General features: G+C 34.3%; 4 protein-coding genes and 4 long non-coding RNA genes across 8 annotated transcripts; 3 read left to right on the top strand and 5 right to left on the bottom strand.

Moving 5' to 3' along the window:
- Nucleotides 1-179: 179 nt before the first annotated feature.
- LOC124459117 (phagosome assembly factor 1-like) lies at nucleotides 180-2,093 on the bottom strand. Its single transcript, XM_047008645.1, has 5 exons — nucleotides 2,072-2,093; nucleotides 1,811-1,921; nucleotides 1,501-1,577; nucleotides 779-835; nucleotides 180-334 (listed from the first exon to the last, which is right to left on the bottom strand). Exons 1-5 carry the CDS (start codon nucleotides 2,091-2,093, stop codon nucleotides 290-292), a joined length of 312 nt encoding a protein of 103 aa, XP_046864601.1. The 3' UTR covers nucleotides 180-289.
- A 1,796-nt stretch (nucleotides 2,094-3,889) lies between these two features.
- LOC124459095 lies at nucleotides 3,890-4,225 on the bottom strand. The gene is made up of 2 exons (XR_006953460.1): nucleotides 4,011-4,225; nucleotides 3,890-3,925 (listed from the first exon to the last, which is right to left on the bottom strand). It is a non-coding gene; the product is annotated as an uncharacterized LOC124459095 (long non-coding RNA).
- Nucleotides 4,226-5,289: 1,064 nt separating this feature from the next.
- On the top strand, nucleotides 5,290-5,842 carry LOC124459108. The gene is made up of 2 exons (XR_006953472.1): nucleotides 5,290-5,356; nucleotides 5,473-5,842. It is a non-coding gene; the product is annotated as an uncharacterized LOC124459108 (long non-coding RNA).
- Nucleotides 5,843-6,983: 1,141 nt separating this feature from the next.
- Nucleotides 6,984-8,061, top strand: LOC124459099. The gene is made up of 2 exons (XR_006953463.1): nucleotides 6,984-7,396; nucleotides 7,462-8,061. It is a non-coding gene; the product is annotated as an uncharacterized LOC124459099 (long non-coding RNA).
- Nucleotides 8,062-9,513: 1,452 nt separating this feature from the next.
- LOC124459118 lies at nucleotides 9,514-11,352 on the top strand. Its single transcript, XM_047008647.1, has 2 exons — nucleotides 9,514-10,155; nucleotides 10,702-11,352. The coding sequence occupies exons 1-2, from the start codon at nucleotides 9,514-9,516 to the stop codon at nucleotides 11,350-11,352; spliced, it is 1,293 nt and encodes a 430-aa protein (XP_046864603.1).
- A 2,052-nt stretch (nucleotides 11,353-13,404) lies between these two features.
- On the bottom strand, nucleotides 13,405-14,792 carry LOC124459070. Its single transcript, XR_006953411.1, has 2 exons — nucleotides 14,762-14,792; nucleotides 13,405-13,624 (listed from the first exon to the last, which is right to left on the bottom strand). It is a non-coding gene; the product is annotated as an uncharacterized LOC124459070 (long non-coding RNA).
- A 3,701-nt stretch (nucleotides 14,793-18,493) lies between these two features.
- Nucleotides 18,494-21,906, bottom strand: LOC124459119. Its single transcript, XM_047008648.1, has 6 exons — nucleotides 21,885-21,906; nucleotides 21,624-21,689; nucleotides 21,100-21,176; nucleotides 20,383-20,393; nucleotides 19,982-20,066; nucleotides 18,494-19,426 (listed from the first exon to the last, which is right to left on the bottom strand). Exons 1-6 carry the CDS (start codon nucleotides 21,904-21,906, stop codon nucleotides 18,767-18,769), a joined length of 921 nt encoding a protein of 306 aa, XP_046864604.1. The 3' UTR covers nucleotides 18,494-18,766.
- A 1,151-nt stretch (nucleotides 21,907-23,057) lies between these two features.
- Nucleotides 23,058-25,172, bottom strand: LOC124459056 (dual specificity protein phosphatase 19-like). Its single transcript, XM_047008626.1, has 3 exons — nucleotides 24,333-25,172; nucleotides 24,133-24,254; nucleotides 23,058-23,638 (listed from the first exon to the last, which is right to left on the bottom strand). Exons 1-3 carry the CDS (start codon nucleotides 24,615-24,617, stop codon nucleotides 23,536-23,538), a joined length of 510 nt encoding a protein of 169 aa, XP_046864582.1. The 5' UTR covers nucleotides 24,618-25,172; the 3' UTR covers nucleotides 23,058-23,535.
- Between the last annotated feature and the right edge of the window lie 1,192 nt (nucleotides 25,173-26,364).

Raw genomic sequence — 26,364 nt, forward strand, 5'->3', positions numbered from 1 at the left:
TACGCCAATAATCAGGAAAATATGATTTCTTTTGCTGTTATGTTCCTTTTTATTTATGATGCATGGAATTATGGGAATGAAGAAGACTATTGTCTCAAATAATAGATAGGTAATTAAGAATGAAAGAAATCAAGAAAAATGTACTCTGTTCCGAATTGTTACAGAACACCAAACTCCCGTTGTTATAACAAATATTTATTAAACAAAAGACATTGTACAAAAAATACGCTCTTCACTTTTTGCACCTCGGGGCTCAATTCATGCCTTGTTTTATCCCTGTTTCCCGAGCTTATGCATATAGCCTGCAATCAGGCATAACTTTATCAACACAACACTACAGAATAGGTAGAAAAAGCCAAAGAATAAAATTCATGACTTACCACGCCAAGTGTAAAATTAGTTGAAGAAATAGAAGGATCTATTTGATTAATTAAGTTTGTATGTATAGAGAATGGATACGCATCTAGAGAAAAGATGGAGAAGAAGATATTGCTGTAATGCACATAAAAAACATTAAAATTATTAATCAGTTGTAATAAGGTAAGACGTTGTAATAAAAAACAGCGATATTGGAAACAGAGTTATAGTCAAATAAACAAAATAATACGAGAAGGTATGGACAACCGATTGTACGTCCGAGATTAAAATTCGCATTTTTCTCTACAATAGCAAAAATAGACGTCTGATAGACGTCTTGCAACTAAATGAACTGCTTGAATGCTAACTAAAAACGCTTCTTAAGTCAAATCCTCTACTGAAACTTTTGCTAAACATTCACCTTATCTTCAGCTTTATAAAATACTTTACAAGGTGAACCAAAACACGTCATGACATCCTGAAATGGAAAATTTTGTACAAAATATTCTTTTTCAGTAGCTATAAAAGTTTAGACCCCAGTCTTCCTGGTTCCACTTGCAATAATAGTGTTTTTCAAAGAAAACAGACAAAGAGAACTTTAAAAAAATGTCTATTATAAAATGAAGGGGATCTTTCACGGGTGGCAGAAGAGAGGAGGGCGATAACGAATAAAATATATATATAAAGTAAATGGTTTGAACCCGGAGTATCGTTACATGTTTGTAAACGTCGATCGTCCAGGTTGGTATATTCCTGAGAAGGACTGTTTTTGTTGTTGTTGACTGACGTTTCGACAACCTTTGCGGTAGTCATTTTCAGAGTCAAAATGGCTCTGAAGATGACTACCGCTAAGGTTGTCAAAATTACTCTGAAGATGACTACCGCTAAGATTGTCGAAACGTCAGTCAACAACAACAAAAACAGTCCTTTTCAGGACTATACTAACCTGGACGATCGACATTTGCAAACATGTAAAAATATATATATATCTCGTTATCTTTGTCGTTCCAGGTTGTGGTGGCCTATTCTAGCACACTCCCCAAAACACGTCAGTTCAGTATATTTATTTACCTACCTACAACAGATCTATACTATTGGAATAAAAGAAGAAACATTTGTTGCAAAATCATTAAGTCTACGTACCTGACACGTGTCTCCAAATGAAACCGTTCTTTCAACAACTTTTTTATTCAGGTCTGGTAATGTACCGAAGCTGTTTCCTGAAGGAAGAAATTTTTAACGTATAGAAATGGGAAAAGGTGATGAAAAATGTTTAAATGAAAAGTACTGAAATATATTCACTGAACAACGTGATGGAAATTAAATAATGACTATGTAAGAGCGAGGTGATATTGAGTAAAGGAGATGAGGTAATGAGCAACGTTGAGTGAAGGGGTGGGACAATGTTGAGTAAAGATGATGAGATCATACTGAGTGTTAGCGTCATCCATACCTTCTCCCACAAGTTTAAACAGAAGACCTGTTACTTTTCCTGATTCCCTCAAAACTTGAACAGATTCTGCATAGCAGTTACCATAGAAACATTGAATCGCATTGGAGGGCTCTATATAAACAAAGAACATTGAACTGTTTATGGTGTGTGATGATAAGTTTGATGTGGACAGGTATCACAAAAATATAAAAACACCAACGCAAACATCAGGGATGAATTTAAACAAGAAAGTTAATGTTGTCTCACATAGAACTTTCTTACCTATATCAATTGTTGGACACATCAATAATGCTGGAAAGTTGCCATGGAAACACTTCTTTATCACCCCCCTCCCTCGGGAAACACAACCTGCATGCAAATTGCAAAATCCATTGACCCAACAATGGAAATTTTTATACAGATTAATCATGACAGGTGATAACATTTGCCAAAGAAAGCAATCAGATTGTGCTCTCCAGCTGAAGATTTATAAAGATAAAATATTAGAACTTAAATAGATCATTATGTCAAAGACTATTATGGTTTTTCATATTCACCTTGTATCTTTTCTACCCAATTCTAAAAATAAAGTTAGCCAAGGGAGGGTTATGTTATAAGTTGAGTTTACTAAGTATATAAAAACAGCAATTTCAATGACTATTGGATTTCAGGAAACATTAAACATTATATACAATAACCTTATTGTGTTACATTGTTTAGTTTAGCTTTGTATTCTATTACCATTAAGGAATTGTTCACCATTATATTTTGTTCTTCATTTCAAGTGCATGTTGTAGCACCATACATGAATGGTTCACCTTTATATTTTGTTCTTCATTTCACATGGCTCAAGTGCATGTTGTAGCACCATACAAGAATGGTTTACCTTTATATTTTGTTCTTCATTTCACATGGCTCATGTGCATGTTGTAGCACCATACAGGAATGGTTCGCCATTAATTTTGGTGCTTTCACTCTGCTCATGTGCATATTCAACCATCATATAAGAATGGTTTACCATTATTTGTTTGTTCTTCCATCACTTGGAGTGTTTGATTGACTTAATAATAAATGATTTTCCTTCAGTTGCCTCCAAAAACCTTCATTAGGCTTTGCTGTTGGTCATGCTTTCTTTACCAAATGAAATGCATCATCTAACCCAATATTGTTAGATTTCATAAGGTAAGCAATGACAACAGTCAAGACCTGGACACTCCTGCTTTGCTGGACATTTAAAGGAAAATCATTTCATTGGCTACAAAATTTTTGCTGCATAAGCAACAATTTTTAGTTTAATGGCCATCATCTTTAAGTTACGTATGCCTCAAATGTGAAACACAGCCTTCAATTAACATTTCAACAAGTTAACAGTGAACATGCTGATTCAGCATTTGGTTTTTTGTAATCAAATTAATATCCTCCATAAGAACATAAATTGTGTTGACAAGCCTGTAGCAAAACCTACATGTTTGTATGTGTTGATCATTCAGGTTAATTCAGTTGATGTTGACTGATGTTTTCACATCCTCAGATGTAGTCATATTTGAGCCAAGTTCAAAGTAAATAATTATTGCTAAGTATGTTAAAACATCAACATGTACTAATAAAATATTCAAAGTTTAATTCATTCACATGAAAACCTAAAACTTACCATAATAACCTTCACAATACACACATTTAGAATATCAATGGCCATCGCCATTTTACACTTACCAATGAACCAAAACCTTTCCATCCTCCAGTCCCTTTTCAATGAATGAGGACAGCTCAGCAAAATTCTGATCTATTCTTGTGTCAGGTAAATCCAAAATTTCTACCATTTTGTACTGAAACCCTGAGAGAGAAAATCAAAATATGACATAAACACAAGAGCCTAGGCTAAAATTTGAAATCCACCATCTAAGTTATACTCACATTTGGAAATTGATTTACAATTCCTGTGGCAACATTAACAATATGAGTAATTTTTTGCAGCCTTAAATGTTCAAGATTACAAGCTCCATCTTGTGAAGAAATGTACAAGTTGTCTGCTACATGATATATCTTGTCGTCAATACTTGTATCTATGCAATAACCATCAACTTTACCAATTACTACACAGACTTTGTCCCCACAAGTCAAGTTGCTTGTTAAAACCTGAACAAAGAAGCGAAAAGGTTTAAATCTACTTTTATTAATCAAACACACTACCAAGTACATTCATACAAATTAAAACTAATACCTTTGTGCCATCAGTATGAGTTAAACAGTCGAGAAGTGCTTCAGTTGCTGTCTTTTAACAAATATTTCATCAGCAAAACTCATTCTCACTCCCCAGTAATAGAAAATTTGACCCTTATGACAATTTTATCCGCACATTTGATGAATATTTTAAGGATAAAGTACGAATATACAATGTATAATAATTAATGTGACGAAATCGTCTGTATCCGTTCTTTCTGAATTAAAGAAGGTATCTAGTATGTAACTATATGATTTTGTAATTATGCATGTTTACGTGAGCATGTTCATTGTTTGAGAGTTATAACACGTAGAAATGACATCGGTGTACCAAATTTGTTTCCATGAAATGAAGATATATCGAGGTTTCAGTAAATTAACCTAGGTCGAGGAATAGGGTAGTAATTCCCAACCAGAAAGTTTAAAGGAAGGGGGCACATTAAAGAAAAACAAACTCGCACTGTTGATATTATAGGCAATTGAACAAACGTTAACATTTTGTACAACACAAAAAGCACAAATATAGAGCCTACCTACCTTAAACTTTGCCAATGCAGGTAACTGAGACATCGAAGTACAAAGAAACAAACATGTGATTCAGTGACAGTTAATAACATGGAGACCTTATGGATGTATGGGCACATGGAGGTGTAGTGCACTGGGGTGGCTACGGCCTCTAGTTCCTGCCACTGACCTGTAATTCAATAGAACCCATTAGTTACGGCCTAAACTATTTTAAAGATTCACTACTTGTGGTCTGGGACAAAGGAAGAAACTTGCAGAAAAGAAAGTCTAATTATCGTCGATTTCAGTTAACTTTTCAAATGGCGGTTGCCAAGTTACTTTCTAATGTTGCCAACTACATTTCCAAATATGGAATATTCGTTATGAACTTGTCAACTTGAATTGACAAGTTGTGTACTTGAGTACTGAAGTTGTGAACTTGAGTACTGAAGTTGTGAACTTGAGTACTGAAGTTGTGAACTAAAGTTGCGAAGTACTGGCAAACGCGAAAGTTCTGTGTTGTAGGCAAGTAAAAGCTAAATAAATTGTTCACTGATAATGGCAGATGAATTAGAGGAGTTTCTTAATAGTTTTAAGGATAAAATTGGGAAACAAAGTCATGAAGTAATAGAAAAAGCTTTGAAAGAAAATGAATTTTCTTCACGACTGTCGCTGAAATTGGAAAAATCTTGGTCAAAAGAATACGAACTTGCCTCTTGGGCAAGGAAAGTTTTAGAATTTCATCTCGATTTGCTGCGGGAGCAGTCACCATTATTAAAACTTTCAAAATCTCAATCAAAAAGTTGTCTTGACGTGGATGAAAATCCATCTGCTTCGTACGAGGTAGGTCGTAAAGTGACATATTTCTTAAAACTGAATACTGTCGTGGGTCATTGTTTTGTAGTCACAATAAAATAAATGTATAAATTTATAATGTTGCGTTTAACTATCTGAAATAGGATACAAGTATACCCGCTAAACGTTCATTGTAAAATCGGCGAAGGACAATCGAAGACTCAATTCATCACAACAAACAAGATTTGGAAGAGATGAACGTGCAATTAGAATCAATGAATTTAAATGTTCCTGAATTACCAATGATTGCTAATTACAAAGTCATCTGCAGCAACTGCCACCACCGAGGTCACAGAAACACACAAACTAAACCGTGTATTCTTGAAAAATGTTCCGCGTTTACTTATTGTGGACTTAAAGACAAACATCCCGAATATTCTGCGGACATAAATCGATTGAAGTTTAAGATAAAACAAAAACACGAGACTATTAAGCAACTCCAAGAAGAATTAAATGGTATTAATAATTTTCAAAGCCAGAGTGAGCACCAATTTATAAAAGCATTAACCCCCAGATGATGAAAATTAATGCTGAATATAAAATGAACAGACCAAAACTTCTTCGCGATATTAGAATTTTGCGCCAGTTCTTCAAAAATAAAATTCCCGCAGAAATAGAAACTCCCGCAGACCTTTCGCGTTTGCCAGTACTTCGCAACTTTGGTTCATAACTTCAGTACTCAAGTTCACAACTTCAGTACTTTACACAACTTGTCAACTCAAGTTGACAAGTTCATAACGAATATTCCATATTTGGAAATGTAGTTGGCAACATTAGAAAGTAACTTGGCAACCGCCATTTAAAAAGTTAACTGAAATCGACGATAAGTGGCCAACTGCAGGCTAACTGCGAGGAAAGGAATCTCTCATCACCTAAGGTATTCTTAACATGGTCATTTTTCCCACTCTTGCAACCTTTTGTCAGTTCCATTTAGCATTTTGAATGTTATCAATAATTTATTTGTTAAAACATAGTAACAAAAGATGTCTAAACTTTTAATTTGCAAATCGGATTCAACAATCTTTGTGAAATATGTTTTACTTGTGTCTTGAAACATGTTTCCTTGTAATATAAATATATGATCATCGTATCTAAAATGATCAGAAATATTGACAGTCAGAGAAACAAATGCAATGAACTTAGGGTGCCACCCAAAACGAACGAGTTTCAGAATTTCAACCAGTGATTCAGACTAAACAAATGTAGTTTTGAACTGAAAACGTAACAATCGTCTTGGATTAACGTTAATTCTGCATTATAAGAAAAGACGTAATTTTACTACAACAAATAACCTTTAATTCTTTGTTTGCAATAGACGTCACTTCCCGTATTTCCACTGTCATTACGTATTCATATTTCCAGCTGAAGGGCAGGTAAATAGATTATATCATAAGCGTGATTGCCCTTCATGTGTTCTTTATTCAAATATGCCGGATTGCTGTTCAGTTTTTACTTGCTCTAATCGAGCTAATCGAGAAAAGGATAAAGGCTATTATAGGATACCGAAAGAAATTCTCCATAAAGGGGGGAAACATTAAAAAAACTAACAAAAAGACGTCGTGAAAAGTGGCTCAGTAACCTTTTATTGTCCTCGAAAGGTATCGAAAGCCCCCCATGCTCGCGTATGTGGTGAACATTTTGTTAAAGGTGCGTAGACGAACTTTGTAATTCAATATTAAAAGCAATTGGGAAAGAGTTTGAACTGAAGCGCCTTGCAAAATGTCTATTGATTCTATGAATATAATTGTTTACATTCATAATTTTCTTGTTTCCAAGGTCGTCCAAGCAATGTCTACGACGAACACGACGTTGATTGGGCTCCTACACTTAAATTGGGTCACCAGAAATTAAAACCTATTCGTGAAAGTGCCATTAAAAGAAACGATCGGACCAAAAAGCGAGACCTTAAACGACGCCATTCCGAAGCAGCCGTTGCCCTCCTTGATTTACTAAAGCTGGCTCGACTGGACTCTAACGTCCATCAAGAACATGAACACCCAGGAGAAAATAACTTATATTTACAATAAGGTAAAAGTATTTTTATATTTGCTTTTCGAAAAACTTTGTACTTATTCATAATTTTGCTTCAATAGAGTCAAATATCAACCATGCTGAATGCCAGACTGAAAGATAGGTTCAACATGTAGAGTGCCAAACAGACCTAACAGTCAACTATTTAAAGTCAATGGAAGAAGACATAAAGAGATGCAATGAGGAACTATGCACACTTAAAGAGAAAGCCCTTGAAGCACTAATAGCTTTGAAAAGGATAATGACAAGACCTAGTTTTACACTGGGCTGCCAAACTTCCTGGTACTATTACAAGTTTTCAACCTTTGTGAACCCTTTATAACACATATGAAGAGATCTTCTTTGGAAAATTTCGAGCAAATACTTTTGGTTCTGATGAGATTGAAATTAATTCTTCCACTACAGGATTTACCTTACAGGTTTGGAATATCATGCTCCACGGCATCAAGAATTTTCACAAAATTGTTACCATCATGCATGTGAGTGACAAACAATTAACTGAAGCTAGTGGTATTTTGGACAATTTATTACCTGGAGATGTTGTTCTTGCTGATAGAGGTTTTAACATTGTGAAGAGTGTTGGGCTTTATTGTGCTTCATTGAAAACACCAGCATTTACAAAAGGGAAAACACAGTTATCACCATATGAAGTGGAAGAGACCGAAAATTGCAAATGTAAGAATACATGTTGAAAGGGTGATAGGACTGGTTCGTAGAAAGTACCAAGTTCTTCAAAGTGGTGCTCTTCCGATAGAGTACATGTACAAAAAACCTGGCGAAGTACAATCAGTAATTGATAAGATAGCAGTCATATGTTGTGCTTTAACTAATTTATCTCAATCTGTAGTCCCTGTGGAGTAAAACAATAGTCCCTAAAATTGAAAACTTTAAGAGCAACATGTAAGAAACATCTCCATCTATTTTATTAATAAACATCTTCATCTGTTTAACTAAAACTTTTGATATATTTATTGCTACTTGATGGCTAGAGCAATGTTTGTTATAAATATAATGCCATCTTTAAGTTTAGATATATCTACAACAGTGCTTGATCTTTTTGTAATTCAAAACACAAATGCACGAAAAATTTGACAAACAAAACACTTTCTAACCCAGCCATGCAATTACAGTGAGCAGTAAGAACTTCGCCGTCATTTTGAGAATGACCCAAGCTTTTAAAGGAGTTGCTGTTGATCTTTGTGAGTGGTTGATCTTAGTAAAAAAGAATAGGAGTCCTAAATTTGTCTTAAAACAAATGCTAGATATATTAAAGTAATAAGAACTAACTCAAATCAACAACAACTAGCAATCGTTTACTTGCAAATTGTAATGGAACAAAATGTACTTATTCTCGCAAAAACAAGGCAATTGTTGTTGTCCATTACACGTCTTGATTTTACTTCATGGACCCAACCACAAAGAAAAAAGTTGTAAGCTTCAAGACTTATATGCTTTCATTTGTTTCTTCGTATAAAATGAAGTTTGAACGACCAAATAATTTGAAATGTCAGGAAACTGCAAGTTAGGGAAATTGTTATGATCGGTTAAAAAGTCACTCTTTTTTAGAGAATATGGATCCAGTCCATCACATAAGGAAAGCTTCTCTTAGTATCTTGACTTTGCCTTTGGTTGAAGAGATAAAAAGTACTCGGATACTAAATTTTTCGTTGTTGCTGTTGGCTTAGTTATAGTAGCATTGGCCGCCATCTTAGTTCTTTAGCCCTTCACTTGAAAGCCGGAAAAACATTTTGAAGCAATAAATCACGTGATTGCAAACAAAGAATTAGGATGTTTTCACACCGAGAACGAACTGCCTTATGTGATTGACTAAAGCTCCACTTCTTTGACCTTAGAAACTTTGACCTCAGTTGTGTTTTTTTTGTTGATGTGCTTCATTGCATTATTTTGTTTTATCTTTTGTCTTTGTTTTGCTGAACATAAATATGTTAAAATATAAAACTAGGCGTTGTTTTGCTTTGCTTTCAGCTTCCGTGTTTATCAAACGTCGATTGAAAATTTTAACCTATCTTTTAGCTTCAACATTTAGTGATAAACAAAATTTCGTCAACTCCTGTATTAATTTTAGCATTAAATTGTATAGGAAGACGTATGAAATGGCTTGTCGTCCTAATGTTTACGAAAGTGGATATGAAGAATCGAGATTTAAGATTGTTGTTGATGAAAATTTTTACTGTTCAATTTGTCTGAATGTCATGAAAGATGCCAGAATGTGCCATAATCAACACAGTTTTTGCCGTGAATGTATTGAAGAACATCTACGAGTTAATGCACAAAGATGTCCTCAATGTCAAGATGATTTAACTGTAGCTACGCTTCATCCAGCGCGTGTTATAAATAACGTGATTTCAAAGTTAAAGATCAACTGCGACTACGCCAGTCGTGGTTGTCCTGAATTTATAAATGTCGAAGATCTTGAAAGACATGTTGAAAATTGTGATTTTGCTCCAGTGTTGTGTTCTAATGAACGTTGTGGTCTGGAAATAAACAAACGAGACAAGATTAAACATGAAACTGAATTATGTGAATACAGAAAGATTGCTTCTCACGACTTTCGAGAGATTAGCGAAATGTTTCAACGAAGTTTTGAAGACAAAATGGAAATGCAAATGAACAACTTAAGCAGGAAAATAGACGAAAAATTTTTTGAAGTAAAAGATTCCGTGAAACCATTGACATCTCAGTATAAAGAAATGATGGAATCTGTAGTAGAAAATGTCGAACAAAATCTTTCTACAGTGACCAAAGAAATGATGGAATCAAGGAAAGAAATAAAAGATGTTCAACAAAATCTTTCTACAGTGACCAAAGAAATGATGGAATCAAGGAAAGAAATAAAAGATGTTCAACAAAATCTTTCTACAGTGACCAAAGAAATGATGGAATCAAGGAAAGAAATAAAAGATAATCAACAAAATCTTTCTACTGTGACCAAAGAAATGAAAGAAATGAAAGCCATGATATTTCAAATGTTGGAAAAGATGAATATAAATGAACAACATGTTCAAACATTGACATCACCAACTGAAATGGTGATGAACTCTGTAAAAGGTGATATTTTGGTTGCTGGAGGTTACTCACGTGGTTCTTCAAAGAGTGTTGAAATATTTTCATGGAAGGAGGAGAAATGGTTTAATATTGCATCAATGGAAAATGAACACAGTGAGGCTTCATCATTTATTTATAATGATAATTTATTTGTTGTTGGAGGAGTGGGCTGCAAGTCAATGGAGACATTGAATATAAAACAGTTTCCTTTGACATGGAGAAAATTTCCCACAAAGCTTCCTTATGAATGTTATGGTCATCAAACTGTTGTTTATAAACAACAAATCTTTCACATTGGAGGAGGATACATTCCTGGTAAAGGACCATTAGATTTGATCAGTGAAATAAAAATTACAGGTACAACATCTTATGTTTTGAAAGAGTTGTGTCATATGCCTGAACTACGTTTGTGTCATGGAGCTGTTGTTGTTGATGATAAAGTTCTTATTTTTGGAGGAGAGGGAAAAGATGACAAAGTTTTGTCCAGTGTTTTGGAATTTGATCCAAGGACTCTTACATTTAAGGAAATGCCTCCATTACCTCATCCATTGTGTGCAATGGCAACAGTTCAATGGAGAGATCAAGTTGTTCTTCTTGGAGGTTGGGATGGAAGAGAAAGGTTGAACAGTGTTATCATGTATGACACTAAGACAGGTAAGATTACAGTCTTACCATCCATGTTGGAAAAGAGATCCTTTTGTTGTGCAGTTATAACTGGTGATACAATTGTTGTCATGGGAGGTTTGAATGATAAAGGTAAAGATCTTAATTCAGTGGAGTGTTTCAAAATGGGATGTAGTTCTTCATGGAAATATCTTCCTTCAATGAATGAGCCACGATATGCGTCCATAGCCGAAGTTTTACCTTTTGGACAAAAGTATGTATAAGTAAGAAAACGTGCATCAAACGTTATAACTTACTAAAAATTCTTGTAGCTTACACTGGATGATAAATATGTAAAGTTAAATGTGTAAACCTTTAAAGCCTGTTGAGAAATTATTTCTCCACTGATTCACTTTAATGATATATATACTGTATATTGCAAGTTGTATCATAAAATACTATATACAGCACATGTCTATCACAAACTTTGGTCACCAATTAAGAATTATATATTTACATGTTATTTATATAAATGGCATTTTTCAAATATATTACATGGCTTTGCTCACATCATTATTAAATTATGCGTTGAATTTGTTTGACTATTTCCCATGAAATATACAAAAGCAATTTGCTTAGAGACTATTTACATGGAGGTACGGTAACCCCAGCAGAAGGGTTATCCTAGAAAGCGAGTCACCCTACGTGAATATGTTTTATAAGTAGCGTTCACACATGCGCACTAGGGGCACCTACTAGTGGTAGGTTTACCCTAATAACACCGACATTCAATCAATTCTTAAGACTACACCACACTGGATATCAATTTTCGTTAGTACTGCCATTATTACTATACGCAACAAAATTCAAAACGTGACATACTTTATATGCATGGTAAAATTACCAGAATGAGGAAACTACACCATTAGCTGTTGGTGTACTGTATTTTGACCACCTACGACGTGTATACTCGTACGAAAGCACGTGATAAGTTTCTTGCTTTTTACTGGCTAAAATGACTTATGACAAATTGTTAATGCAACTTCAGATTGAAAATTTTGCCACCTTTCCAGTTTCCGCTTAGACAATAAAATAACGAAGAAATTTTATGTCTGGAACTTTGTATTCTTGATATGAACGTGACGTCATCAATAATACAGTCGCCATGTTTAGGGTTTGTAACCTGGTTTTGTACGGCAAAAAGTACATTTTGGCTTTCATTTTTTGTTTTGCGTTTTGGCTACATTTGATATTTTTCATTTCAATGGACTGTAATTTTTCTGTCATTTAAACCATTATAAGATAGTGGGACAGTCACAGTGATTTGTGCTACACAGTGAAATTTAATATTCCTCGGACGAAAAGATTATAACACACAAATATACCAGCAAAATGTCCCTCAGTTTAGCAAGTTAATATTTAAATAATGAACAGTTATTAGATGAAGTTGAGCATGATATCTAGAATTATTAAGACCGAGGTCAATGTCATCTGCCGAAGCAAAGCTGGGACGGATAACGTTGACAGAGGTATGAATAATTGTTGATATCATGCGAAAACGAATTGAATAATTGTTTTATCATTCACCTCAACAAACTGAAATATTATTTACACTCATCAATGTAAAACATTTCGAAACCTGCCCTTAGTTGTAATTGTCAAACGGTTTTTTCGAGTTCTTCTTGTTTAAATATGCTGTAAATATGTTCGAAACCAGCTTCGTCGCTTTTTTAGTGTTTTCTGCATCAATTTTGTTCGAAATCTTTCGCTTATTGTTTTAGAAACTGTGGTAAACATCACTTTATTTGATTTTTTCAAATTCGGCTTTTAATGGCGTCAGTCAATAATGGTAGAAAAATTTTTCGTAGTAATGACGTCATATCTACAGATATCTAGAATTAGAACACAGCCAAAGTCACTCGGCCAATCAGCGTCCAGTATTTTGATGTTCCATATGGCATAGTGGCTAAAGTTCAAGAAGTGATGTAAGCTTTAAAGCTCAAGGAAAATGCCGAGATAGAGTGAAAACAATGGAATACAATTAAAGCTTAATGGTATTCACTAAATCTCATTTTAATCCATATATAGAGAATACTAACAAGATATTGTTTTTTTATTGTTCACTTCCTTATTAGTATCCTCTAAATAGAAAATATTAATGAGGTTAAAGGATACTAATGACTGTCGTAACTCCACATTACATTTCATCTCTGAATAACTAACAAGGTGATGAAATTTAACGCGTTTCTAACGCATCTCGATGATGTAAATATATTCATGTTAAAATTAAAATATCTCTTACGAAAAATTGGAAAAACTAATAATTGCTCACAAAGTTAAAAGCAAACACATGTGTATTACATAAAATGAAACAACATACGTGTTTTCCCATGTTCAATAACTTTTAAAGTACGTCGTGTATTTGTCGTACTAACACATGCTTCTTTCTTCTTATCTACCTCAATTTTCTTTGGACTTGAAACATCCACTGGAGCAGGTTGTTGAAGTGCTTTTAAAACTGACATAACCAGAGTAGAACTTGGCCTTTTGCATCATCTAACAATGATGTGCTTCGATAATCAGTCCGAGACATTATTGTTTGTTCTTCACTGAAAATGTTCCTTTCTTAGAGGGTTGTTGGGCACGTAACCTTTCCAAAATCATTTGAAAATCCTCAACCTTTCATGTCAATGCAATGTACCTCACACATTGCTGGTAAATATTTATAGAACGTGTTAAAATTAACAGGTTGTGAGTTATACCAATCCAATGTCCCCCTGGCTTATAACTTTCGAGAGGTTTTGAACTAAAACCTGCCTTTACATGGAACACATCTCAAATACTCGTTGAAAACAATCATCAGCTGTAAACTAAAGATACTTGTATAAGAATACAGCATCTTAAATTCAGTACCATAAGCAATCCCTTCTGGCTTTGGCCATGCAATGTTCTAAGACGGTGCCCGAGTGAGTGAAATTTTATCTAATGCGAGGGTCTCTCAATCCAATAGAGCACAAATGATCGTGCTCTACCCTTACTAATTTGCAGGTAGTTGACCAAATCACTAGCAGTTACTCATCTAAAATATTTCAAAAATTCAAATTTCATGTAGGTTGGTATGAAGAAATGTCTAGTACTTATATGCTCCAATGATTAGGTACGGTGTCTAAAATTTTAGAATTCCCGTGTGTATGAGAGTCTTTGTACTTCTGTCATACAACGGCGGTCTTTCATCAAACATAATAAAATATACACAATGAAACACGTGTGCTGATTGGTCTAGAGCTGTGTTTGCATTAGCCTGTGCAAAACACGTCTAAGCTCTACCAATCAAATCAATCATAACAATCAACCAGTCAATGAGAATTTGCAAATAGATCATGAATACATTTTAGAGGAAAAATTAAAATGTTCGTCTGTTTCGCAATATTGTTATTTTATAAAAGAAATAAAAGATATTTTCCGTGTTTACACTGACTTGTGCAAACCTAGAAGACGTTTGTAAGAACTCTCGAGCATGTGCAACTCTCGATCTTCGGTCTCGGGCTTGCACTGATCTGCTCTCAAGTTCTCCCAAACGAATCTTCGGTTTGCATAAGCCTGTGCAAGCACAGTAAACTTCTTTTATTTCTTAAATAAAACACAATTCATACTAGGAATCAAAAAGGTAGCCACTAAAATGAAATCACTAACCTTACCACCTGTTAATACTATGATGCCCTTCGAAGCATTGTTGTCCAAGGGCGCAACATCATTGGTTAGCGGTGATCCAGTCATGGGTATCACTCTAAGTAGGAACGGATAATGGAAATGAGTAATGTGGATAAAGGACGTGGTGAGGGTGATTATGGTAATGATGGTTTGGGATAAAAAATGATGGTGAGGGTTAATGTGTGATAAAGATAATGGTGGTGAGGGTGATTGTGGCTATGTGAGTTTTGGATAAGAACAAGACTTTACGTAATATGAATGACAAACCTCTCTCCAGGTTTTGGAGCTCTCATACTTTGACACGAGCAATTCACGAGCGAAGTTTTTGTAAAGTTTCATAGCGAAATAACGACACAGATTGTAGTAGAAGTTTTGTTGGCTCATATTTCAAAATCTATAAATAAAACTTTCTATTTTATCCATACTTACGTTCTCTGATATTACGATATTTACATAAAGTATGAAGAAGAATTTTGCAATTGGGATATCAAGAACAAGTATGCGCGGGTTATGGGGTGACTGGGGAGCAGGCTTTACTAATTTAATTATTGACTTAATATCTTCAACTACTTCATAATCTTTATAGTGTACTTTTAGCTAAAACGCAACTATGACAACAGATCGTTATTTAGATTTCTGTATTTTAACCATTACTTGGAGATAGCTGTTTGCTATGGTGTCTTTCCTGTGTGATAACTTAATAAAAAAGATAATGAACACAGTTTTACTCTTGCTTTTGAGGCATGGTAAACCACAACTGACAATTATCCTACCTGAGCTATTGATTTTACAAGAGAGATTTGACAAAGGCAATCTAAAAGTAAAAATAAAACTCTGTGTTTTATAAACAAATAAAACAACACTTCTTAGCAATGAACGGTTATATATTTTGGAAAATAGTTCTGGTCAATTGACTAAATTTTCTACGGAGAGGGTTGGGGAGAGGTTTGTCAAATCATTTCGATCAATTTACATGGTGTCGTAACTCGTTGTGTTACTCATTCTTTATCAAATATAAAATTATCAATATACGTACGTAAGATAGTGACTTTCTCCCTCCTTCAGCGTCCGCCACTCTGGAAGACAAAACATCACATATGGTTGTTGACAAACACAAATTATAACAGTTCATTCTAAACTTGACTTAACAGACATGTTGTCAGTCACTGATCCTGATGCTTGAAGCTCTGTTATGTACGCTGTCACCTAGCAAAGATCAACACATCGTACGTAGTCTTTGTTAAAAATACAAGATCTCGGAGACAGTAAAGTGTTTTACAATTATTAAAACAAATTTCACTTTCAGGAACAAATTCTCTGTACGTCAGAGAACAAATCAATGAGCTCGTTAAAATATGTCACATTCACAGACTTAAAGGATCGTCTACGTACGTACGCACCTGCGCAGTAATGGCTTAATCAACATTTCCTGCGTTGTCTATAAAAAGAACAAAATTCTATCATAGGAAGAGTAACTGATACCAGAAGAGGTCCATCTACAGGTGTCCCAAAAAACGGAACGCACATAAATTAATTATGTATTCGCTGAAATTTCCATGCAAAATAATGTAAGTAGCTGTTTTCACGAAGACGACGGAAAGGCCAACGAGGGCCTTATGTTACTGAGTATTGAAGGTATTGGTTGAGTTACAATGTGAAGATTACTTTGCAATTTTTTTTAGCCTTCAATCATAAAATTCTATGATAAAAGTCTAAAAGGTACACACTTCTGAAAATCTGCCAGGAACCACAAGTTACATAGAACAATGAGATTATTGTCCCAATGAAACTCTTTTTACAAATATGTGATGATATAAATGTTAAGTATATACATAATATGTTATCTGTTTGCATTCTATATTTTAGTCACCTATTAGTTAATTATTTTAAAGGTAGTGACACAGTGCCCCAAGTTTATAGAGACATCAATGGTGTAACAGAATTTCTCAAAACAGCAAGATTTGCAAATGTTATTGCATATCAGCTTTTCAGCCAGGTTGTTTGACTAAACATTGTACTCACTTAGAAATTCTTTAAATTTCATTTGGCACATTCTGAACAAGGTAAAAACAACATTTCAAGAAATGGAATGATATATTGATGTAGTGGAAAGCTGGAAAAAACTTGCAAACTTGGATATGCCAATGATCTTGAAGGATGGGATCTAGTTTAGACACCACTGGTTGTGCTTAGGTAATGAAAGACTTGTCCTAAAATACCAAACATTGTATTATTTCATCACAAACAAAACAGCATACAGTACTGTAACAGACTAAAACTGTATTCTCTTTTCACATGCAACTCTAAAAGTGACAAGTAAATAGTTGGTTTAATTTACATTGGACCAACTTATCTCTTGATGTATGACACAGACGTTTATATGGTGGTGAGCCATATAAGTCATTTACAAGAAAAGATAATCCAATATAATTTCAATACCTTAACAACTTCAATGCTTGGACTCTTATAAGCATTTGCAGTCAGTGCTTTGGCTTTTTAAATGCATTTTGATATTCATTCACGCCTGTTCTTTACTGTAGAAATACAAATACATATGCTTAAAATCACAAACATCTTCAGCGGATGATTGGTTACTTCATCCATAACAACACTTAATGTATCGACTTAATTCTTGTGCATTATTTGTACACAAAACCATGTAAAATTTTTTTAGGTCAAAGCACACATAATCTTGATGATAAACACCTCAGTTTAGGGTGTACTCCAAAATTTCTTCGAGGGTACAAAATACGGTTTTGAAAATAATAACAACATGGGAGGTTTGAATTAAATCAACAGCTGATTTCAAATTTTATTATTATTTTTATCCTTAATAATTACATGAAAAGTCAATGATAATACACAATTTTGTTCACAAATTTACCTTTGAGTAGAAAATCTGCTATATAATCGTTCAATTTATTTTCTTGCTCATCAATCGACATGGATGTATTTAATACCGTAATAGGGCAAAATGTGCAGTTTAATTGCTTTGACTCTGTCTGCCAACCTTCTTTGGGACTTCTCGCTTTCTATCGGTGCCATTCACCTTCACTGCAACTCTATATATCTGTATATCTTTAACATAGGCAGAAAATTTTGCTCCGATATTCAAAATTTGAAGTGAAGTAACAAATATTTCAAAAACATTGCTCGCTTAAATTCTCAAATTTAGCGCGGTCATAATCAAGTCGTTTTCATAATGGTTTCCATCCATCAAAACTACATTTATATACCATGTGTACACATCGGTAGCAAAATATCCAAAATTTTTATAAAATGTTACTTCGAAGAATTTACAGTTGCTGCATGGTGAAAATTTAAAATTAAATGCATTCATAGTGTTGAATCTTGTATCATTTTGTTCGTCTAGTGGAATCAATTCTAATGTCTTTAAATGACATCGACTTTGTCAAATCCGAATTTGTGATTTGAATTAACTATACTGCAAATATGGAATTGCTGTCAGCAATTGCTATCATTTCCCTGTAATGAATCTTTAAATAAAAAGTGGAACTCGTATAGGTAGGGGATAACCTTAGCAGTTTATTTGAAAATTCTTTCATTTAAGATAACGAACTTAATTCATTCAAGTTAGCAAAAACTAAAAGTGAAAAATTTTTATATTTCATAATAAATATGACGTTTACACAGCAGTTTCATTTTGCATACCACAAACATGCAGCTAGAAGCACAAAGTTTATCAATTGACAATTGAGTTTACTAATGACTTTATTATTGTCACACACATACATAAATGCTAATCAACTACATATTCATAGTTACTATGCTAGTTTTTACGCAAAATGCCATAAGGATTTTGCGACGTACTTAAAGTAAGTTTACAAAATACATCTCGTGTTTATACATGAAACTAAGCTTTCATTTCTTCACAGAAACATTATATTGTCCATTTATATTTATGATACTAGAAACTACACATTAGCTGTTAATAAATGAGTGGGTGTTGGCAATGAACGTTTTACATTAGATGAAAAGAAAAACACAGAGTATGATAAAACAGAAAGCGAAATGAAAATTTGGCCTGTTACTGATGTTGTGTTCGTCATGGAAACATGACCTTTCTTTTTTATTACATAATCTATTCCCCGAGCAAATAGTACCAAACTTAACAAATTTGAAGTCTGTTCCGGAACAGTAGTATGACTGATTTCCAAAACTAATTGTGGCTTTTCTATATGAGCAAAACGTATATCCAGCAGGTACGACAAAGTACCATTTCTCTTGGTACTCATAAGTGTGTACGATTTTTTGTGTCCTTGATGCAGAAAAAGATATTTTGAATTTTGCTACGATTTTCAGGGTCAATCCGACAGATACCTGAGATACTTTAGTTGTTTTTTTGTTAATTGTTAGTTCATAACTGCAAGGATGATGTTTTCCTTCTATCCCAGGACACGCATAGGAAAAACTTTCGTCGTAACAAACACTTTTACCAGCTGTAACACTGAATTTTTTAGACTTAACCTGGGGACAATCTTCAATGAATATTTCTACGTCTTCATTTTTTCGATAATACACTCGTGCTTTATTTGCCGGTTTGTCCAAAACCACTTCTCTTCTCGAGCTTCCACAATACCAAGAGAAATTTTGTCCACTAGTCTCGAATTTAACATCGAGTTCGCCCTTAAGAACAATTTGATTTTTGACAAATATAAAATCAGGATTCTAACACTTTTCTTTAAAGGATGTAATATTTTTGCATGTCTGAGCAGAAAGTGCACTGCTTTCATGAAGAAAAGAAGCTACCAATAATAAAGTCCAAGCTCCTGATACAATTCTGCCCATTTTGTTTTATCTACGCCAATAATCAGGAAAATATGATTTCTTTTGCTGTTATGTTCCTTTTTATTTATGATGCATGGAATTATGGGAATGAAGAAGACTATTGTCTCAAATAATAGATAGGTAATTAAGAATGAAAGAAATCAAGAAAAATGTACTCTGTTCCGAATTGTTACAGAACACCAAACTCCCGTTGTTATAACAAATATTTATTAAACAAAAGACATTGTACAAAAAATACGCTCTTCACTTTTTGCACCTCGGGGCTCAATTCATGCCTTGTTTTTATCCCTGTTTCCCGAGCTTATGCATATAGCCTGCAATCAGGCATAACTTTATCAACACAACACTACAGAATAGGTAGAAAAAAGCCAAAGAATAAAATTCATGACTTACCACGCCAAGTGTAAAATTAGTTGAAGAAATAGAAGGATCTATTTGATTAATTAAGTTTGTATGTATAGGGAGAATGGATACGCATCTAGAGAAAAAGATGGAGAAGAAGATATTGCTGTAATGCACATAAAAAACATTAAAATTATTAATCAGTTGTAATAAGGTAAGACGTTGTAATAAAAAACAGCGATATTGGAAACAGAGTTATAGTCAAATAAACAAAATAATACGAGAAGGTATGGACAACCGATTGTACGTCCGAGATTAAAATTCGCATTTTTCTCTACAATAGCAAAAATAGACGTCTGATAGACGTCTTGCAACTAAATGAACTGCTTGAATGCTAACTAAAAACGCTTCTTAAGTCAAATCCTCTACTGAAACTTTTGCTAAACATTCACCTTATCTTCAGCTTTATAAAATACTTTACAAGGTGAACCAAAACACGTCATGACATCCTGAAATGGAAAATTTTGTACAAAATATTCTTTTCAGTAGCTATAAAAGTTTAGACCCCAGTCTTCCTGGTTCCACTTGCAATAATAGTGTTTTTCAAAGAAAACAGACAAAGAGAACTTTAAAAAAATGTCTATTATAAAATGAAGGGGATCTTTCACGGGTGGCAGAAGAGAGGAGGGCGATAACGAATAAAATATATATATAAAGTAAATGGTTTGAACCCGGGAGTATCGTTACATGTTTGTAAACGTCGATCGTCCAGGTTGGTATATTCCTGAGAAGGACTGTTTTGTTGTTGTTGACGTTTCGACAACCTTTGCGGTAGTCATTTTCAGAGTCAAAATGGCTCTGAAGATGACTACCGCTAAGGTTGTCAAAATTACTCTGAAGATGACTACCGCTAAGATTGTCGAAACGTCAGTCAACAACAACAAAAACAGTCCTTTTCAGGACTATACTAACCTGGACGATCGACATTTGCAAACATGTAAAAATATATATATATCTCGTTATCTTTGTCGTTCCAGGTTGTGGTGGCCTATTCTAGCACACACTCCCAAAAACGTCAGTTCAGTATATTTATTTACCTACCTACAACAGATCTATACTATTGGAATAAAAGAAGAAACATTTGTTGCAAAATCATTAAGTCTACGTACCTGACACGTGTCTCCAAATGAAACCGTTCTTTCAACAACTTTTTTATTCAGGTCTGGTAATGTACCGAAGCTGTTTCCTGAAGGAAGAAATTTTTAACGTATAGAAATGGGAAAAGGTGATGAAAAATGTTTAAATGAAAAGTACTGAAATATATTCACTGAACAACGTGATGGAAATTAAATAATGACTATGTAAGAGCGAGGTGATATTGAGTAAAGGAGATGAGGTAATGAGCAACGTTGAGTGAAGGTGTGGGACAATGTTGAGTAAAGGAGATGAGGTAATGAGCAACGTTGAGTGAAGGTGGGACAATGTTGAGTAAAGGAGATGAGGTAATGAGCAACGTTGAGTGAAGGGGTGGGACAATGTTGAGTAAAGGAGATGAGGTAATGAGCAACGTTGAGTGAAGGGGTGGGACAATGTTGAGTAAAGGAAATGAGGTAATGAGCAACGTTGAGTGAAGGGGTGGGATAATGTTGAGTAAAGATGATGAGATCATACTGAGTGTTAGCGTCATCCATACCTTCTCCCACAAGTTTAAACAGAAGACCTGTTACTTTTCCTGATTCCCTCAAAACTTGAACAGATTCTGCATAGCAGTTACCATAGAAACATTGAATCGCATTGGAGGGGCTCTATATAAACAAAGAACATTGAACTGTTTATGGTGTGTGATGATAAGTTTGATGTGGACAGGTATCACAAAAATATAAAACACCAACGCAAACATCAGGGATGAATTTAAACAAGAAAGTTAATGTTGTCTCACATAGAACTTTCTTACCTATATCAATTGTTGGACACATCAATAATGCTGGAAAGTTGCCATGGAAACACTTCTTTATCACCCCTCCTCCTCGGGAAACACAACCTGCATGCAATTGCAAAATCCATTGACCCAACAATGGAAATTTTTATACAGATTAATCATGACAGGTGATAACATTTGCCAAAGAAAGCAACAGATTGTGCTCTCCAGCTGAAGATTTATAAAGATAAAATATTAGAACTTAAATAGATCATTATGTCAAAGACTATTATGGTTTTCATATTCACCTTGTATCTTTTCTACCCAATTCTAAAAATAAAGTTAGCCAAGGGAGGGTTATGTTATAAGTTGAGTTTACTAAGTATTTGAAAACAGCAATTTCAATGACTATTGGATTTCAGGAAACATCAAACATTGTATACAATAACCTTATTATTACATTGTTTAGTTTAGATTTGTATTCTATTACCATTAAGGAATTGTTCACCATTATATTTTGTTCTTCATTTCAAGTGCATGTTGTAGCACCATACAGAAATGGTTCACCATTATATTTTGTTCTTCATTTCACATGGCTCAAGTGCATGTTGTAGCACCATACAAGAATGGTTCACCATTATATTTTGTTCTTCATTTCACATGGCTCAAGTGCATGTTGTAGCACCATACAAGAATGGTTCACCATTATATTTTGTTCTTCATTTCACATGGCTCATGTTTATGTTGTAGCATCATACAGGAATGGTTCATCATTATATTTTGTTCTTCATTTCACATGGGTCATGTGCATGTTGTAGCACCATACAGGAATGGTTCACCATTATATTTTGTTCTTCATTTCACATGGCTTAAGTGCATGTTGTAGCACCATACAAGAATGGTTCACCATTATATTTTGTTCTTCATTTCACATGGCTCAAGTGCATGTTGTAGCACCATACAAGAATGGTTCACCATTATATTTTGTTCTTCATTTCACATGGGTCATGTGCATGTTGTAGCACCATACAGGAATGGTTCACCATTATATTTTGTTCTTCATTTCACATGGCTCAAGTGCATGTTGTAGCACCATACAAGAATGGTTCACCATTATATTTTGTTCTTCATTTCACATGGCTCATGTGCATGTTGTAGCACCATACAGGAATGGTTCACCATTATATTTTGTTCTTCACTTCACATGGGTCATGTGCATGTTGTAGCACCATACAGGAATGGTTCACCATTATATTTTGTTCTTCATTTCACATGGCTCAAGTGCATGTTGTAGCACCATACAGGAATGGTTCACCATTATATTTTGTTCTTCATTTCACATGGCTCATGTGCATGTTGTAGCACCATACAGGAATGGTTCACCATTATATTTTGTTCTTCATTTCACATGGCTCATGTGCATGTTGTAGCACCATACAGGAATGGTTCACCATTATATTTTGTTCTTCATTTCACATGGCTCATGTGCATGTTGTAGCACCATACAGGAATGGTTCGCCATTAATTTTGGTGCTTTCACTCTGCTCATGTGCATATTCAACCATCATATAAGAATGGTTTACCATTATTTGTTTGTTCTTCCATCACTTGGAGTGTTTGATTGACTTAATAATAAATGATTTTCCTTCAGTTGCCTCCAAAAACCTTCATTAGGCTTTGCTGTTGGTCATGCTTTCTTTACCAAATGAAATGCATCATCTAACCCAATATTGTTAGATTTCATAAGGTAAGCAATGACAACAGTCGAAGACCTGGACACTCCTGCTTTGCTGGACATTTAAAGGAAAATCATTTCATTGGCTACAAAATTTTTGCTGCATAAGCAACAATTTTTAGTTTAATGGCCATCATCTTTAAGTTACGTATGCCTCAAATGTGAAACACAGCCTTCAATTAACATTTCAACAAGTTAACAGTGAACATGCTGATTCAGCATTTGGTTTTTTGTAATCAAATTAATATCCTCCATAAGAACATAAATTGTGTTGACAAGCCTGTAGCAAAACCTACATGTTTGTATGTGTTGATCATTCAGGTTAATTCAGTTGATGTTGACTGATGTTTTCACATCCTCAGATGTAGTCATATTTCGAGCCAAGTTCAAAGTAAATAATTATTGCTAAGTATGTTAAAACATCAACATGTACTAATAAAAATAATCAAAGTTTAATTCATTCACTTGAAAACCTAAAATCTTACCATAATAACCTTCACAATACACACATATTAAGAATATCAATGGCCATTAACATTTTACACTTACCAATGAACCAAAACCTTTCCATCCTCCAGTCCCTTTTCAATGAATGAGGACAGCTCAGCAAAATTCTGATCTATTCTTGTGTTCGGTAAATCCAAACTTTCTACTGTTTTGTACTGAAACTCCTGAGAAAAAATCAAAATTTGACATAAACACAAGAACCTAGACTAAAATTTGAAATCCACCATCTAAGTTATACTCACATTTGGAAATTGATTTACAATTCCTGTGGCAACATTAACAATATGAGTAATTTTTTGCAGCCTTAAATCTTCAAGATTACAAGCTCCATCTTGTGAAGAAATGTACAAGTTGTCTGCTACATGATATATCTTGTCGTCAATACTTGTATCTATGCAATAACCATCAACTTTACCAATTACTGCACAGACTTTGTCCCCACAAGTCAAGTTGCTTGTTAAAACCTGAACAAAGAAGCGAAAAGGTTTAAATCTACTTTTATTAATCAAACACACTACCAAGTACATTCATACAAATTAAAAACTAATACCTTTGTGCAATCAGTATGAGTTAAACAGTCGAGAAGTGCTTCAGTTGCTGTCTTTTAACAAATATTTCATCAGCAAAACTCATTCTCACTCCCCAGTAATAGAAAATTTGACCCTTATGACAATTTCATCAGCACATTTGATGAATATTTTAAGGATAAAGTACGAATATACAATGTATAATAATTAATGTGACGAAATCGTCTGTATCCGTTCTTTTCTGAATTAAAGAAGGTATCTAGTATGTAACTATATGATTTTGTAATTATGCATGTTTACGTGAGCATGTTCATTGTTTGAGAGTTATAACACGTAGAAATGACATCGGTGTACCAAATTTGTTTCCATGAAATGAAGATATATCGAGGTTTCAGTAAATTAACCTAGGTCGAGGAATAGGGTAGTAATTCCCAACCAGAAAGTTTAAAGGAAGGGGGGGAGATGCACATTAAAGAAAAACAAACTCGCACTGTTGATATTATAGGCAATTGAACAAACATTAACATTTTGTACAACACAAAAAGCACAATTATAGAGCCTACCTACCTTAACTTTGCCAATGCAGGTAACTGAGACATCGAAGTACAAACAAACAAACACGTGATTCAGTGACAGTTCATAAGATGGAGACCTTATGGATGTATGGTCACATGGAGGTGTAGTGCACTGGGGTGTCTACGGCCTCTAGTTCCTGCCACTGACCTGTAATTCAATAGAACCCATTAGTTACGGCCTAAACTATTTTAAAGATTCACTACTTGTGGTCTGGGACAAAGGAAGAAACTTGCAGAAAAGAAAGTCTAATTATCGTCGATTTCAGTTAACTTTTCAAATGGCGGTTGCCAAGTTACTTTCTAATGTTGCCAACTACATTTCCAAATATGGAATATTCGTTATGAACTTGTCAACTTGAATTGACAAGTTGTGTAACTTGAGTACTGAGGTTGTGAACTTGAGTACTGAAGTTGTGAACTTGAGTACTGAAGTTGTGAACTAAAGTTGCGAAGTACTGGCAAACGCGAAAGGTCTGTGTTGTAGGCTAGTAAAAGCTAAATAAATTGTTCACTGATAATGGCAGATGAATTGGAGGAGTTTCTTAATAGTTTTAAGGATAAAATTGGGAAACAAAGTCATGAAGTAATAGAAAAAGCTTTGAAAGAAAATGAATTTTCTTCACGACTGTCGCTGAAATTGTTAAGTAATGAAAATCTTGGTCATCTTTAAAAGAATACGAACTTGCCTCTTGGGGCAAGGAAAGTTTTAGAATTTCATCTCGATTTGCTGCGGAGCAGTCACCGTTATTAAAACTTTCAAAATCTCAATCAAAAAGCTGTCTTGACGTGGATGAAAATCCATCTGCTTCGTACGAGGTAGGTCGTAAAGTGACATATTTCTTAAAACTGAATACTGTCGTGCGTCATTGTTTTTGTAGTCACAATAAAAATAAATGTATAAATTTATAATGTTGCGTTTAACTATCTGAAATAGGATACAAGTATACCCGCTAAACGTTCATTGTAAAATCGGCGAAGGACAATCGAAGACTCAATTCATCACAACAAGCAAGATTTGGAAGAGATGAACGTGCAATTAGAATCGATGAATTTAAATGTTCCTGAATTACCAATGATTGGTAATTACAAAGTCATCTGCAGCAACTGCCACCACCGAGGTCACAGAAACACACAAACTAAACCGTGTATTCTTGAAAAATGTTCCGCGTTTA

Source organism: Xenia sp. Carnegie-2017, unplaced genomic scaffold (genome assembly GCF_021976095.1).
Source record: "Xenia sp. Carnegie-2017 unplaced genomic scaffold, XeniaSp_v1 HiC_scaffold_64, whole genome shotgun sequence".
Classification (NCBI taxonomy): Eukaryota; Metazoa; Cnidaria; class Anthozoa; order Malacalcyonacea; family Xeniidae; genus Xenia; species Xenia sp. Carnegie-2017.

What these genes read in the sequence shown, in the direction of transcription:
- LOC124459118 (XM_047008647.1), top strand. Translation starts at nt 9,514, where the DNA reads ATGGCTTGTCGTCCTAATGTTTACGAAAGTGGATATGAAGAATCGAGA. An exon ending in TCGAACAAAATCTTTCTACA is followed by an intron (nt 10,156 to 10,701) that starts GTGACCAAAGAA and finishes TTTCCCACAAAG; the next exon opens with CTTCCTTATGAATGTTATGG.
- LOC124459056 (XM_047008626.1), bottom strand. Translation starts at nt 24,617, where the DNA reads ATGTACTTGGTAGTGTGTTTGATTAATAAAAGTAGATTTAAACCTTTT. An exon ending in TTGTAAATCAATTTCCAAAT is followed by an intron (nt 24,255 to 24,332) that starts GTGAGTATAACT and finishes ATTTTTTCTCAG; the next exon opens with GAGTTTCAGTACAAAACAGT. An exon ending in GGAAAGGTTTTGGTTCATTG is followed by an intron (nt 23,639 to 24,132) that starts GTAAGTGTAAAA and finishes TTAAATGTCCAG; the next exon opens with CAAAGCAGGAGTGTCCAGGT.
- LOC124459119 (XM_047008648.1), bottom strand. Translation starts at nt 21,906, where the DNA reads ATGTGTCCAACAATTGATATAG. An exon ending in GTTTAAACTTGTGGGAGAAG is followed by an intron (nt 21,177 to 21,623) that starts GTATGGATGACG and finishes TTCTTCCTTCAG; the next exon opens with GAAACAGCTTCGGTACATTA. An exon ending in CTAATTTTACACTTGGCGTG is followed by an intron (nt 19,427 to 19,981) that starts GTAAGTCATGAA and finishes ATTGTTCTTAAG; the next exon opens with GGCGAACTCGATGTTAAATT.
- LOC124459117 (XM_047008645.1), bottom strand. Translation starts at nt 2,093, where the DNA reads ATGTGTCCAACAATTGATATAG. An exon ending in CATTTGGAGACACGTGTCAG is followed by an intron (nt 836 to 1,500) that starts GTACGTAGACTT and finishes TTTCCATTTCAG; the next exon opens with GATGTCATGACGTGTTTTGG. An exon ending in TTTATAAAGCTGAAGATAAG is followed by an intron (nt 335 to 778) that starts GTGAATGTTTAG and finishes CCTATTCTGTAG; the next exon opens with TGTTGTGTTGATAAAGTTAT.